Genomic DNA, 17,293 nt, shown 5'->3' on the forward strand with positions numbered 1-17,293 from the left:
ATTTTTTTGTCATATGGCTTTCGTGTGATATGTGATGTAGATTATGATGAAGTTGATGTGGATGAAGATTTCAACACGGACAATGTGATTATTGAATTAATTTATGCATAACATTGTTTATAATAGTAAAATAACCAGAAAACACATTGATTTGATATATTTATGATTATTAAAAACGGGTACAATTTTCTAAAATTTAGTACGGAACATAAAAGTATATTCTAATGAAGCTCATAATACGATTTTGAAGAAAGTAGTTAATATTAAGAATTATTGTATTAAGTTAGAAGTTTGTTATTTTTTAAGTTGGCATTTGTTTATTAAGCTTTTGTGTACAAGTAAAAAACGTTGTAGTGTGTTCCCATGAGATATCCCATTAGATGGCTAATACATAATATCGTAGGATGACTTTTGTCAATCTCAACATGGCTAGTGTATATATGTGGATAATAAATAAATTGACACACTGATTTTTTTGACACATAAGGGATACGACTACTAATATTTAAATAGTAGATAATAAATGGCCGCTCTCATAGTGTACCGGTGACAAAAAATATGTTTGTTCTATTGGTATCCGTTTCGTGTAGTAGCACACTTTTGTAGCAGATGAAAACCTTCATCTCAAGTAACGTAAATCAATGGTTATTTATGATGGCAATACATTTTTCAAAGTAATAATCAATAAAACGGCGCATGCTTCGTTCTCTTTTGCAGAAATAGTATTCAAGAACTAACAGGTTCTTGGTGATTATTTGAAAATTATTGCTTGATTATTTAATTTTGAAGAAAAACCAGTGCAACTCAATACACCGCTGTCATGCATCAATTACAAACACGTATTGGTAAGTTTCATATTTTAATAAATGTTAGATTTTTCATATATTTTTAATTAACAAATATTTTGTTATATATATAGCAGTATACATAGACAAATAATTGCATTATTTATTATTAAAATACATAACGTACTATTTTATCATGGTATGCTATCAACCTATAGCAGAGAAACTAGAAAAATAATCGGCGGTCCGTCACTATTTAAATCGGAAAACAACAATTCGAAGTATTATTGTTTGGTGGTAGGTGTAGGTAATACATGATGATTAGTTATACTCAGACACATCAATAAAATACCTATATACAATAACGTACAATGACGTATCTCAAGTCTCATCCCAATAAATCCTATACAAATATTCGACCATGGCGAGGAAGAGATTGTTTTTAATTTTGATTTACGTCTTTTCTTTATATTTTACTTGTTAACTAAATTACATTTTTAATAAATTTTACCCAAATTTTATTTCAAACCACTTACAACCTAATAAAAAATCTTTTAAAATGTCAATATTTAACTTCAGCTATACATATATAAAAACATATCTCTTGAGATATTATAAACATCATAAAATTAATTAGCTTACTGAAATAAATATCAAAAATAAATTTGTTAATCGATAAATTTTACGCATGTGCAGTATGCACTTTGTGCGCTTCTTTAAACCTACATAGATACTCAAATAGAACATACCATGTTTTTCGCTAGAAAAACGTATTTACTCGTTTTCCCTATAACTATCCTGCAGGTTCTCTTTTGGGGACATAATGAGGTCTCTTACGCATGTTACTATGTGACGCCCTCACAGTTTCCCCTATAACTGTCCTGGGATCTCCCCAGTGTACGATGGACTCACTGATGCTAGTTCCGGAACACCCACTAAAAAAAACCAGTAGTACCCACTCCGTCTCTTCGGGAGCCATAACCAGATCACTTACGCATGCTGCCGTGACGCCCCGACTGTTGCCACCATGGTAAAGCGCTAGGTCCCCCAAGCAGCACACTTGCCTTAGTCTAAACTTTAGGATGCCGTCTTTTCTCAGTACCCACCACCTCAAGTAGGGTTGGTCACTAGACCTGCTGTTGGGAACCCCAGGTCCTCTTCCTACCTGCAAATCAAGGCTAGAGCTCTGACTCGATCCAGCTCCAACGACCTTGTACGATCGCCGTCCGTCCTGGCTCGAACCCGGTACACTTCCGCCAGCGTCTTCGCCTGGAGTTCCCATGGTGGATCAGCCGTGATCAATGTTGTCGCCGTCAATGACACCGTATGTAGCCAAGATAGTCCTTCAAGCTCAACATTCCTATTTGGTTCACTAAGAGCGACGTCCAGAGTGCAGTCGGGCGAACCGTCTCCCGAAAATTCTGCCTGATCGCAGTTATGAGAGTGTCGTCCGTGGATCACAACACCCCCATCGAAATAGAACATACTGACTTACTACACATTTAGCAGTATTAGTAATGGATCTGATCAATTAAAACCTGTAATACGTAATTAATGCCAATCGTACATATAATTGTAATTTGCTTAAATAATTTTGATTTTATTGTTTTAAAAATACTTTAATTATAAACAATTATTATATTTTTGCTGGCAGCCCAAGCATTTAAATTATAAGGTTGGTACATGAATCTATTGCATTAGTGAGTTACGTTTACCCAAACAGCTGGCAGCACTGTTCTTACCTTTGCAATTTACATTGTCTACTGTCTCGACTATATGTCAAAGTTGACGTATAAAAATGTAGTTTATAAAAGTTTAAAATATATTATTGTTTTCTTACCTTAATTATTTAATGAAATATTAAGAAAAAAGTGAATTTAAGAATGATAGTATTCATATTTTAAAATGCAGCCACTAATATCACCCGTCGGTAAGTTATTACTTTAATATAATTTAGGAAATTTACCTACGAGTAAAGGTTTACAAACAATACAATGTCAATTAGTGGTAATGACTATAACAAATGTTATATTCAAAATAAGCGTATTCATGGTTCCAATTGTATTGGAACCATGAATACGAATAATCCTTTGATTATTAATTTGTCAATCTCATTCTTCTGTAATGCTGCTTTTTTATTTAAAAAAAAAAAATAAAATATATTTACTTATAATGAAATAAAAGTTATTAAACAGAAGCAGAAAAATATTGAGCTTAGTGCACAAATTGCTAATTATAGTATATAAATGTATTATTTTGTATGTTTAATTTTTTAATATAATACACATACAAACATTTGATATTCGAAATCATTGACAGTCCTAAGATAAAAATAAAAAAAATAAATGAGTAATAAAATAAGCACAGGACAATGTTATCATAGCAATGTGTGCAAATAGTAGATATTAAGAAAATAGTGAGCTAGACAGCTAGAAGTACCACTGAGCTCTCACATGCTAAATATGCAAGTAAAGCTCATTTTGTGATTCGTAGTTAATTGTATATAGGTCTGCCATTGTATCTGGTCTGTATATAGAGCTTATATTTGTTAATAAACGATAGGTCATAGCCCTTCAAAGTCGGCACCACATCACAAATTTTACCACTAAAGTGCGCAATAGCACCAATAGCACAATGGTTTACGGGCTGTCTAGTGATGTAAAAGGATTCATCCTGACCCATTGGTCTTTTATCGTCCCCACTCCTAACACAAGTGATAAGTTTAATAGGAGGGGTTAATAGGATATTAGTAATACCTTAATTATATTTTGACACTGCTAGTACTCTTTTTTTCTTTTAAAAGAGCAATACTAAATATTATTGTGATCTGGCTTGAAGCGTCAGTGAGACAGTTTACTTACAGCCTCAAGGGACATAACATCATAGTTCCATGGTTAGTTCCTTAGGTTGTACATTGATAATCAATAATGATTAATATTCTTGAAGTACCATTGGCCGATATTTGACTGTCGGCTATTAAGGATTGTTTTTTTATATTATATTGTTTACAATATTAGCTTGCTTCTTGTGTTTTTAAAGACTTTAGGTAGTAAAGCATTTTAAAGAAGTATGTATTTTGATTGAAATTAGATTTTTATTCATTTTTGTAATTAAATACATAAAAAAATTTAAAAACATACATCTCTTAGTGGTATAGGTCCAACTTTTCAGGAATTGATTAATACGGGAAGCGTACTATCATTATATTAAACTTGTTAATTTGGATAAGATTTAGGTTTTCCAAAAATTGTTAGATTGTTGTGTTATCTTTGTGAACCCTCACTACTTTTATAGGATATTCCGTGCCGGTCCACACTGCAAATAAGCATATATTCCTACCTGATATGAGAAGTTGCCCCTCGAATTCGTTTTTGAATGATTACACCAAGATTTTTTGAAGCCAATTTGGCTTTTCCTTCCACTGGACCGCGGAACTGAACGAGGCTTGAAAAATCAACGCCAAGTATCCCGATACTAGCTGTGGCGGCAATGAAAATGTTCTCAAAGCATTTTGATACGATAATTGGTGTTTTTTAACGTTGAATTGGACTAGGTTTAGTCGACCCCAGTCTGAAACTTTGTTTAACAAAGACTCGATTTCAAACACAAGGTTGTTCCGGTTTTCGTCGACGTTTTCTCTAGAAATATTAGCACGGCCGGTATGTAAGGTGTCTACGGTACTGTCGTCCAGAGTCGAGTCCGACGCGAAAAGAGAGCCTAATAGATTTGCTATCTCCTTTTCGGTGTGGACCAATGACTCACCGTCTGTGTGCAGAGATAGAAAAGAGAGCTGACAGATATTCCCTAAGACAGCCTTAGTGAGAGACCAGAACGCACGTGTTCCTGAAGACAGGCGCACCAGTCTCTCGCAAATTCTGCCAATGTACTGTCTTCGCCTTATTAATGACGTTTTTGAAGGACCTAGAGGCAAGATAAATATTCCTTTTTGAAAACGCTGGTATTAACATCACGAGACACCAATACGTTAGCCCAGGTTTCTTATAAAGACACGCTTAGATTCGCGAATGGTATCGCAGTCTACATGCAGCCAGAATAGCGTAAAATCCCCCCCTCCCCCTATTCAGAGGGCATCCCTGCTCAGGTTGTGTACGTCTTGAGCATGGATGCCCAGAGAGGGATTCTCCACCACAATCGCTGATGGTACCCTCCTGGGATAATGATACCATTTTCTGCACAACCATAATATTTTAGGGGGGTAGGGGAATCGGAACTCCATGACTCTTACATACCGGACGAAACGCGGCAGCCTAGCAACCGGCAACCTACCCCATTACTCTGATTTTAAGTGAGAGAGTGGTCCTTCCCCGGGCGTACATACATACACATAAATACACAACCTACATAGCTTAGTCGGATAATAAAACAATTGATCAGGTTCGTATAGAAGACACACATACATACTCTTGAAATACACAGCCTACATTCTCGCTTAGTCGGATAATTAAACAAATAATCAGCTTAGTAAAAAAGACATTAATTAATAATTCTTTAATATATAAAAAACTAGAAAAATACATAATCTAAAATACGAGTAGGTACTCGTCGTATTGCGGCACGGCCAAAATCAGTATAGACCCTACCCATGTAAACGTTCGCGCAGTACTGAATTCGCATCGCATTTTCCAGCAATTTAGGAGTTGTAATTATATATTTTTTTAGTCTTTTAGTTCGTTATTTTTTTAAATAGTTAAAATTTTAATTCTTTTTAAAATTACCTAAATTTTGGTATATTAATTTTTTATGTAATAATAATAATTTTTAGTAGTTTCATTCCTTTTAATTTCTTTTTTTTTATAGTTAATTCATACAAATATCAAAATTTTAAAGCCACTATGTAATTAATCACTGCTTAAAGTATATTTTTTATTTTTCCCAATCAAATTGGTCAACATTGTAGTTAAATATTCGAACTCAAAAAAGTGAATACGCGCATTTGACGTCCAACCTGCTTTTGGAATTTTTAATTTGTAAAAAAGCCAAGCCCAAATTTAAAAAAATGATGCCGCTATGATGAGTAGTAATAACTGTTCTTCATTTATCAATAAGTTCAAAATTTCAATGTCATTTAGTTTCCCAGAAAACTAACACCGAAGTTTACCGTTTAATGAAAAATTACGGTTTAAATGTAATACTGCCCATAAAATGTTTGTACTTTTTTACCTGTATCTTTCATCTAAAGGGTTGTCTGGAAGAGGTTGCTGTTTTAACGATAAGGGCGGCTTCTTGTGCATCTTTCTTTAATGTGATTTATGTATTATGTTTATTGGTGTACGATAATGAGTAATTTGATTTGATAGTTGAAAGACTACTAATGTAAGACTTTAAGCCACAATATTTTATTTGTATTAAAAAAAATTGGAATGTGACAATCGTCTCATCTTATTTTAAGTATTCTATGTTCTATCATCTTATTCTATGTTTGAAAACTATTGGTTTTCTTTTTATATTTAAAATTTAGCTATCCATTCTTCGGAAGAAGATATGCATGCAAATCTTATCGTACTCCTCAAACATTTTCAAATTGGAATTGTAACAACTTCATACAGTGCTAATATCTATGTGCAATGGTAACTGTTTACCATCAGGTCTGACGGCCTAAAAAAAGTTATTTTTGGCTAAATTTTCTTAAGAACTCTTGACAACAACAGCTGTAATTATAATCAAACCCCAACCAATTTACTATCTTGTAAGAGTTGATTTTACCATTTCATTTACCTTTAATTTTTATGATTAATACATTTGCATCGAGTTATCTGTTCGTGAACTTTTGCACTTATGATAAGATAATTGTTCTGATTAATTCCAATAAATCTTAAGTCGTGCCATGTCGAATTCTTGAATACGATGATATCTTTAAATAGGGATTGATGACATTATATAAAATTATTGAATGCAAATATACTTAGAATTATTAGAATATAAATAAATTAAAACATGAGTTCTATTAAATCCATTAAAATTGTATGTTCACTTGATTCTAATTTTTAATTTGATACTAGTAAAACATAATATAGTATAAAAATAAATACTCAGAATGTAGGACACTGTTATTTTAAAATTCATGTATATATATACTTTCCTCACTATACTCGGCACTGATCATTGAACATATCAAAAGGTTAAAAATTCTTATTAACATTAAACGAAGCAATATCATATAAAATTAAATTAATCTATCAATTCACTCAGTAATTTTAAAACGATTAGATTGCACCCAGTTTTAGTTCTAGCTTCTAAACTCTACTATTACTAATTTGCACATTATACTGTTGACATTCTCGTCATTATATAAAGATAAGTATTGTCTAGCATGTTTATTTATTACGATCATTATATCTTTGTTTGTATAGAATAATTATATATTTAAATAACAACATATTAAATTGTCTTACTTAATGAGGGGAAGCTTAGTATCATTTCGTTATACTCTATAAAGAAGTAGTGTTAAAAAAACACAGAAATTTATTACTATATAAATAGTAAATTGTAAAAGTAAAAAACGTGCAATTATTTAACACAAGCCCTACCATCAATGTCAGGTATTTATAAATATTAGTTTCGATTCCCGTCATATTTAACGGCTCTACCTATTATGTTATTTAGAGAGTGACTAGTTATACTAACTAACTAACTGTAGGATGAATTCTTCTTTCGGATGTCAAGTCAATGATGATAAAAAGTGAGGAATCTGTGTTCAACTAAACATTCGATATATTCAAACGTCGATGGTATTGATATAATTTTTGATAAAATTGACTTGTCTATCTATCTCTGTCTAACTATTTAACGAAACATTTTGTTAAATATCTTCTGTTTTCTTCTAAATCGCGTTCCAAATCGTTAAGGCGGAATGTTGACTTTTGAGTATTATTTATGGGATATACCTAATCGTGTGATTCATATTGCTGTAATTTTTTTTTAACAATGACTATTGTAAAGTCGCTGGATAATAAAATGAATGACGTTTATATTATGTCAAATGATACAAGTCTATAGGCATTCGTTTATCACATCCTTTATTACTCTAACGTTACCAAGCTCTGTGTTATATGTGAATTTGTGTAATATGTAATTTTATAATATAAAATGCAATATGATCGAGTTCACACTTTATCACTTGAACAGTTACGTATCAACTTTTATATTTTTAAATTGATTACATTTTAATATAACCAAATACAATTTAGTTTTAAAGTACATTCACATTAACAAATATTTTTATTTATATAATGAAATTTATTAGAAAGATATTTTGTTTTAATTGCTTGTTTCGTAATTAATAGCTTTTATTTGCTATTATGAAATGCTTGAATGCAATGCAAGAGTGCTACACGATTTTTGTTGTACGATTATATCGCTATTAGTTGATGTTATTCTTTTTTTTTTCGGACGAGCATATGGGCCACCTGATGGTAAGTGGTCACCACCGCCCATAGACAAAGGCGCTGTAAGAAGCATTCCTTACATCACCTATGCGCCACCAACCTTGGGAACTAAGATGTTATGTCCCTTGTGCCTATGATTACACTGGCTCACTCGCCCTTCTAACCCGAACACAACAATACAGAGTACTGTTATTCTAATTGGATTACAAGAAAATATTTCATTTTGTAATACTTAATTATATTATAAAGTATAACTTTTTAACCACATTGAAACATCGTGAAATAGCATCTTATACTAAAAGTTGCACTGGTTGCCAGAAAAGCATTAAGGATGGTCTAACTTTGTATTATTTATTGAGCCGTAGTATTATTGCAGATGCATCACCTGCTTGGAATCCTACTTATGAGATTCACGTTACTCGACTCGATAGAAAAAGGTTTTGCAAAGCTTTTGGCTTATAAAGATAGAAGCATGTACATATCGTGCAGAATTATTTATATTAAAATCTCTCAAATTTATATAAATGTCCCAAGAATGATTCCGCGACACCCTATTCAAAATACTTTCGCTTGTTTTTCTTTTTTTAATAACAAAATACCATTTTGTTCTTTCGTATTGATGTCCTTATTTTTGTTTTTATTTTAAAGATATACGTATTAATGTAGACGTGTACTGTTTAGTTTTCATTAATTTGTGAATATGCCGATGGTGTTTCGAAAATTTATAAATAAAAAAAGAGATGAAAATAAAGAGTAGTACTCACTCCTTACGCCGTTAATCCGCCGCTAACCACGGCGTGTAAGATGTTATGTCCCTTATGCCTATAATTACACTGACTCTTTAAACTTTCAAACTTAAATAATACATACATAGTACAGTCATAAATTATTTTGCCTTCGATCTTTACCTGTTGTTGTTTGTCGATTGAATTAATGAAACTCGATATAAATATGCAATCACCTACTGAATTCATAGTTATTCTATATATAATATAAGATGTGTGATCGTTTGTTATAAATTAATTAAAAATATCTTGTCTATGCTGTGAAACGTTGAGGAGTTCCATCAGTTCATATTTAACTTTTTATTCGTGTAGTGACGGAGAAAGAATACAATTCACTGCCCCTTCTCACTCCACTCCCTCTACTCACTGCTCTGCTCATGACCAACTGCTCATATGGTGGTAGGGTGGTATCCGCCTGGTTTGTTATCACCGTAGGCATGGTGTAAAACTCGTGAAGTGGCTGTGCCTGAGCGAGCTGTGTTGCGATATGAGTTGGTCCAGTGGGGGAGACTGTTGAACCAATGCCGGGGACGACTGCATTGACCTGCCGAACAGGGAGACCCGAAGAAACGGTTTTTCCGCTGGCCGCCCGTGGTATAGTATAGAGGCCCGAGCGTGCCTAACCAGCTCGCGAGGCTGCCTCACCATGCCACGCATGATTTCGGTGTCGACCGTCGTGCCGGTTGGTGACTGGGAAAGGGGGTCCTGGCGGCCACTTCCGGGGGAGTTCGGGGACCCTTACGTTCGGCGGATCAGTATATTCTCTCCTTTGGCAGCTTCTTGGGGAAACACTTCTCTGCGCCTCGACCACCTCAGTCGTAGCAAAGCGTCGCTCACTTCATGTCTCCTTTTTTAAATATATATATATATGGTAGCGCATGTAAGAAAGAACAGTCATTCAGCGGTGCACACCCCCACCATTAATTGCTTTTGTGGGAAAGACCCGACAGCTAGAGCCGCTGCTGTTCTGGTGAGATCCTGTTGGGGATGGAATACTACATCCCTAACTCAGATCTCATCAGTAGGGGTATGCGTAGCCGTTGGTTCACTTGGGAGTGTGCTTTGTCATCTAAGCAGATGGCATATCGCGCGTGGATCAATGGCTGCATTAGTAGGGCTCCAAACATTGACTCACTGAAAGCAACCTACAACAAAGAATCCCAAGTCCTGTAAGAAGGAATATATAAGAGCGGATGCCCAACGTATTGTGCAGATTGGTCATGACCTTATCTTGTATCCTACGAGCTCCTGTAGTTTTTGACGTCTGAACAAGTCTTTGCAAAACAACTTCTGCCAACCTTTGCTGCCACCGCTCAGGAATCCGAATGGATCGGTAGCCTACAGACAGCAGGAGAAAGTCGATCTTTTGGCGAAACTCTTTGCCCACAATTCTGTCATCGATGATTGTAGTGCGCTGCCAACAAAAATACCTTCATGTGGCCACACAATGCCTGACATTAAAATCAGGGAAGCGTGATGAGCATGCAAAGCTACAATCACTCGACGTACGGAAAGCAAGGGGACGCTCCTGACGGAATACCGGCTAAGTGCAGCGGAGCTGCACTCTTCTCTCTCCAGTGTTAACGCGCCTATTCTCTACAGGATGTGTGCCGAATGCCTGGAGGGAAGCTAATGTGCAAGCGGTTCCCAAAAAAAGGTACCGGTCTGACAGGGCAAATTATCGACCATTACTTATCACCTCAGTGCTTCATAAGGTAATGGAACGAATCATAAATAACCAACTTTTCCTTTACCTAGAGAATCACAGTCTAATTAAGAATCGTCAGTATGGGTTTCGACCAAAACGGTCCACTGGTGATCTTCTAGCGTACGTAACACATCTCTGGGGTGAGGCTATAGACAAGCGTGAGGAGTCGTTGGCTGTCAGCCTCAATATTTCCAAGGCTTTCGACATAGTCTGGCACAAAAGTCTTCTGTCTAAGCTGCTGGCGTACGGTCTGCCAGCTCAGCTCTGTACCTGGATTGCCAGCTTCCTACACAATCGTAGCCTTCGCGTTTTAGTTGCTTGCGCTTCAAAATTCCATGCAGTGAATGCTGGGGTTCCCCAGGTTCTATGCTTTGCCCCATACTCTTTCTTTTGCACATCAATGATATGCTAACCCTTGGGAACATACATTGCTTTGCAGACGATAGTACACTAGCATGGGGGTTACCACGGACGCTCAGCAGCCAGGCGGGCCGAAACTGAGGAGAAGCGGAGGAATCTTGTTGTTAAACTCGATAGGACATTAGAGCTCATTGCCAAATGGGGTTCTGATAATCATGTCGAGATTAAAGCGAAGAAAACATAGGTATGCGCCTTCATAATGAAAAAGTCACCATTTTCCCTCGTTCCTTCCCTCAGTGGCACTACGCTTACAAAGCCAAATTGCCGTACTAGGTATCGACGTTCGCTATTATATTCGAAGCTGTTATCAAAACAGCTTCACGGAAACTCGGAGTCCTGAACAAGGTGCGGCGTTTTTTCACACCCCAACAACTGCTCCTGCTTTACAAAACGCAGGTGCGGTCTTGCGTTGAAATTTGTAACAAAAAAAAAACCTGTGATTTATTAGTATCCGAAATATCAATAGAATAAAATAATAATAGTTTATAACGCAGCAATCCTTGTTACAGAATGTGCAATTATAGACTGGTTTTTCAAATAAGTGAGTCATAATTACAATTGGTCATAATAAAGTTATACATTATCCTTGAGACATGTGTTGGCAATAGCATATTGATCTACATCTGTAAAGTCGTACGACTCATTCAGGATAAAATATTACACAAAAAAAAACTATAATAATAGACAGAATTTATTTCTAAAAATGCTTATTGTAAACCTGGGAGCGTGAGGTTATTTTTATATTGTACTAGTAATGGATTAGCGCTTTCGCTCGCGTTTTAGAGTTTGGTCGTCATAATCTAACACTCCTTAAGATTCAAACTTCCTTCATACCTATCGAATTCGGTTCAGTGGTTTGGCTGAGGAAGAATGACAGTGAGACAGACAGACAGAGTTACTTTAGCATAATAATACTACTATAGATAATGATTTATATATACAAGCATGAATGGACTTTTCCTTTCTGCAGAAATATTGAAGCTGTTCATTACTCTCTTCAACCTTAGTATTAAAATGTCTTAATTGAAATCAGCAATCAAACCTCGCTAGAGCACTATGGTGTAGGAAATAAGTTCCAAAAAATCTAATCTAAATCAGAGGACGCTTTAGAGATTGGTACATTTACAGATTGTTGGTATACTTTGTTATATCGTCAGAGGAAAGAAAGAAAAGCTAAAAACGGCAAAATTGTTCTTCAGGAAAATGAGATTTAAAGTACTGTCTGTCCTTTCCACTAACGATACAATTTGATAAACGATAACAGTTACGATGAAATTTTATCTCCCATCGTTGTTGATACCTTTGACGTATTGAAGTACAATTTTGTTTACATTGTCCCCACAGATCATGAATCTCGACATAGTTCATACCACGCTGATGATGAACTCCAGAACCCGTCGGAGGATACTCCGCTCCTCCGTCGCTTCCCACGTGTGAACGACACTACTAATGTGATCACGGCCGTGATAGTCAGCATGATGATTCTGGTGTTGCTAAGTGGATTTGCGATTGGCGTTTATCTCTTGGTGTTGCAAAGCGATGCAGGTAAAAGATTATTATTAAATATTTATATTTAAATTATATTAATTACATACGAATTTTAAAACCTACAACGGTTCTATTATTTCAAGGGTTCTTCAATATTTCTTACAAAATATTGTGTTTGCGGAAAAAATATACACTTTTTTCAGAAGAAAGCCGCATACGAATTTCGGAATACACATATCAGTTCATATTTTATTTTCAGATAATATGTTGCCACCGATCGAGATGCCACTATTTGTGGCTCGATCCCAATGGGATGAATCGAGCCCCACGCCATCTGAGGAACCCATAAATCCATTTAAAGCGAAGTCCGTTGTGATCGAACAGACGGACACAGGCCAGTGTCAGGGGAAGAATGCTTGCATACAGCTGATGAAATCAATGCAGGTATAGAAATTTACTCATAAGTAAATCATTTAAACTATTCAGCTATGCATAAAAATACTGAAGACTCGTCAAGTAATTTTATTGAATTGTCTATTAATATGTGTATTATATATTATATACTTAAATATATAGCCGAATGTAACGCAATGCGATTGTATTTGAGATTTGAATGAATGTGCTAAAATAGCGAATTGCTTCAAATTATATTAAATAAAGAAAATCTTTTGGTATAAAAAATAATTGTTAATAGAGACTAGTGTTTTTAAACAGCGACTGATTTGCTCAGTCATTGTGACTGATTGTGTTCTCGGCGGTCACTATCAACGAAGCAAGAGATAACAGTACGTTAAATCAATTAAAAACAGTTTAATTTGTTGTATAGTAACATTTTTAACTAAAGTTATCCAGTAACACTATGGCACTTGAAATGATCCGAGCTGAATGGAATAAGTACTTGTTTTATGCGAATGCCTATTAAAAGTTGCGAATTCCACACACATTTATTTGATATGCTCATGCAATATTTACAATGTTAAAAACGATCTCAGTGGTACCTCCTACTCATAAGATATTCTACAGAGATCAATCAATCGGTATTGTTGGGTTCCGGTTTATAAGCACAAGTGACAAAATACACTTAGCCTCCGAGGTTGATGGCGCTTTGCCGATGTAAGGAATGGTTAATATTTCTTACATTGCCAATGGATATGGGCGGTAGTGTCCACTTACCATCAGGTGGCCCATTTGCCCGTCCGACCAAGGAGATTTTAACTATTTTTTACAAGTTAGCTTGTTTGTTTTTTTCGCTAAGTCGCTGCAATTAGCACCATAGGAAGCTGAGTTTTAGCTATAAGGTCTAACAATAAATTGTAATATTCTATAAAACAAATTTGACGTAGATGAACCTGTGAAGAAATTTGCCTTGATGAGAGCATTTAACGTGGTATTAGTTAATGTTTCTTAATTTGAAATATATATTTGAAAGTGCATACAAAATAATTGCATTTTTAATGAAAATATAATAAAGGCTATTGCGAAGAGTATTGCGATTTTAAAATAAAAAATTGCATTAATTTTAAGATGCTTTTATAGCGAACTAACGAAGGCGCGAAAGAAATACTATTTTTAAATATATTTTTTATACAAAATTATAATTTTAAAATTGCTTTAAATATCAAAGAATTCAGTACCTACGACCGTTTTCAATTTAAATCTGAACTTTGTTTAGAGAGTACTGTAGGTGCGACTGTGCTTCAAAATATAATCGGTTTCATTTTTAACCGTAATCAATCAAAGAGTCGAGCTGGGCCGATAGCTAGAACATGTAAATCTTAACCGTAGATTGAGGATTCAAACCCGGACCACAAGTGAATTGCGTGCGTCATAACTGTTTATAATTCATCTTGTGCTCGGTGGTGAGGGAATACATCGCGAGGTATGTGTCGTGTCGTTACGTGTGTCGGACCTTCTCTTCAAAAAAGATGACGAAGAACATTCAGTCTGTTATGTTACTTTGAATGCAAATATGAAAGCGAATGTCTAAATCGATTTCTACTTAAGAGCGTGAAATAATAATTAATAAAAATGATTTTAAATGTCATATGTTTCATTGCATTTATATGTTGGTACGTGATTTTTTTAATCTTCAATGTTACTTTAATGTTAATTTTCTTTTCAGGCGAACTTGAACGATAATAAAACGCTGCCATATAACTTTGCGATTTCAACCGATGGTTTTATCTACGAATGTCTCGGATGGGAACAGCCGTCGCCTTTATATCCTGAGCTTTATGGTCTAGTCATTGCGTTTATAGGTAAATATGATATGTATATTATACTCGTATTCAACAATAAGTGGTCGTTAAAATCTTCAGTTTTGAAAGTTAGAAATATGGAAGTCGGTAAAGACGGTTGTTACGTCGTTTTTGTTAATTCGTCCCCTGAATGGGTAAAATTAAGGATGGAAGTCTGTGCAAAATTATTTTTATATCTTTGATTTTATAAATATGGTAATCGGTATTCAATTAATTTACAAATATAAGACAGTTGTAACGGTATTTTTGAAAAATCGTCACCTAAGGGGGTAAGATTGGGTGTAACTTTAAATCGAAGTATTTCATATTTGATGTTATAAATATCCAAATTGTATAGGTAACGCGGGTTAACAAAAAATTCTAATACTTATTAAAAACGGTGGTGTTAAATAAATAAGTCTGTTCTGTAACGTTTTCTATGGGATATTCCATCGGGTACACGGGTTTAGCTGGGGCTAAGGTAATGATAAATATTTTTAAATGTTTTTTTTTTTTTGTTTTAGGTAATTATACTGTAGTGAAGCCATCGAGCAGTCAACTCGAGTCCGCGTATAACCTGATAACTGTATCCTTAGCCAACAACTATCTCGAGAGGGATTTTATATTCACTAGCAAAAATGACACGACATTAGTCGTAAGCTATCTTAAGAAGGCGTTAACCGATTTGTCTCGATCGAAATTACAGAGGCGAAGCCTACTGGTGCCGAAAATATATATGTTTAAATCGGCCAAATATAACTTCAACTAACTGAACGAAGGACACTGTTTTGCAATCCTTCATTATATTATAATAATAATAATAAAAAAATATATACTCAAATTTATTGGAACTTATCTCGGGTCGAGAGGAATTTTAGCTATAGAGTATATCTATACACCTTTAAATTTAACATATACATTATTAATATAATAAGAAAAATTTTAGTATTTCATGTCCGTCTGTCTAACATTGCCTTTGATAGTCCTGTTTGTAATGTAAAGTTTCTCGATCTTATTTAAATAAGTCATTTACGCGCACAGTCTAAAACAAAAACTACTAATAAGTATACGCTGTATGGAGGTAAACAAAACCCGAAATATAAATAGTAACTTAGAAATAAGAATTCGGTTCCGTCTACATTTAAAAAAAAATATAAAAAATTTGACTAGAAATGTTCCCATACAAAAAAAAACAAACTCAACTTAATAATGATGGTTTGTTTTTTTACTAATGGCAATACTTATTTATTTTTTTATTCCAAAGCGTAAATCTTACAATTTGACTGCTATTTTATCAATATTTAATATTGATTTATAATTTGTTATTAAGTAATAATAATTAAATGTTATTTAAAAATTATGTTTTAATGATGTAACAAATTGTGTTAGAATTTTTTTTTAAGTTAGTTTATATTCATTTATAAATGAATTCAAATATAATATTCATAATAATAGCATTAATTATTAAAATTTGGTGCTCAAATATTTGAATATATTTAATGTATTTATACGTTAATATATTATAAATATATATGTATATATGTATCAAACTTATCTAATAAGTTATACGATATTGAAAATTTTAAATATATAACATTAATGAAATGTCAAAACCGATTTAAGTAAGGTTGAATCCATATTTTTTTGTCTTATGTTAAACTTCAAGGTCAAACCGTAAAATTCATACTTAGGAGGAAAATCGTTAACTCTTATTTTATCTCTGATACTACTTCCAAAGAAAGTCATTGATTTAAAAAAAATACTGATAAGTACACTAGTTATGTGGTTTCACTTTAGCATTAGGGTTGTTTTTGAGGCACTCACCAGTGTTGCTGTAGTTATACAATGACTGAAATACATACAATATATGGTTAGGTCCCATCGCCGATTTCGGTATATATCGTGTTATTTTTTTCGCGCCTATAAAATTTTAATAGCAATTTATCAAATAGTAGTTAAAACCAAAAATTCCTGTAGGTGACGTGCATCTTTTTGTGCATAAGCATCAATAATATCTGAAAACAATATTTCGAATATTTTTTGTAATCTGAAATAAATAAAAAAGTCATAATAGCACATTAGCGGTTTGTTATGTGAATTTTTGGAGGCGTCGATATTTGTATATAATTGATTGAACTCGAATCAAAATCGGGTAGATTTTAGTTTAGTTTTTATAGCGTATTTTATGTATACAACAATGTTTATATGTATATTACTTTCGTGATGTAAGAAACGGTTTTTAAACATATTTATCACATAAACGCACAGATTGAGCTATAATTTAGACTATATATTATATAAGAACTATCTATAAAATAAATAAAAATGTTACCAGAACTTTTCATTGAAGAAATATTAAGTGTATAATTATTGATTCAGGTTAATTATTTTTAATAAATGGATTCGTTTAAATGTCGTTAAGGTTTTATGTTCAATTGAATTGAATGACTATGGGATCATTTTA

At 33.8% G+C, this 17,293-nt stretch overlaps 1 protein-coding gene across 4 annotated transcripts; it reads left to right on the top strand.

Moving 5' to 3' along the window:
- The first annotated feature begins 730 nt into the window (after positions 1-730).
- Positions 731-16,133, top strand: LOC125075889 (peptidoglycan-recognition protein SA-like). Of its 4 annotated transcripts, none has more exons than XM_047687728.1 (5): positions 731-845; positions 12,449-12,649; positions 12,852-13,036; positions 14,715-14,850; positions 15,354-16,133. In XM_047687728.1, exons 1-5 carry the CDS (start codon positions 821-823, stop codon positions 15,596-15,598), a joined length of 792 nt encoding a protein of 263 aa, XP_047543684.1. In that variant the 5' UTR covers positions 731-820; the 3' UTR covers positions 15,599-16,133. The 4 variants fall into 4 exon arrangements, with proteins under 4 accessions (XP_047543684.1, XP_047543683.1, XP_047543685.1 ...); XM_047687727.1 differs by lacking the exon at positions 731-845 and adding an exon at positions 2,559-2,715; XM_047687729.1 differs by lacking the exon at positions 731-845 and adding an exon at positions 7,209-7,345.
- The last annotated feature ends 1,160 nt before the right edge of the window (positions 16,134-17,293 follow it).

Source organism: Vanessa atalanta, chromosome Z (genome assembly GCF_905147765.1).
Source record: "Vanessa atalanta chromosome Z, ilVanAtal1.2, whole genome shotgun sequence".
NCBI classification, from domain to species: Eukaryota; Metazoa; Arthropoda; class Insecta; order Lepidoptera; family Nymphalidae; genus Vanessa; species Vanessa atalanta.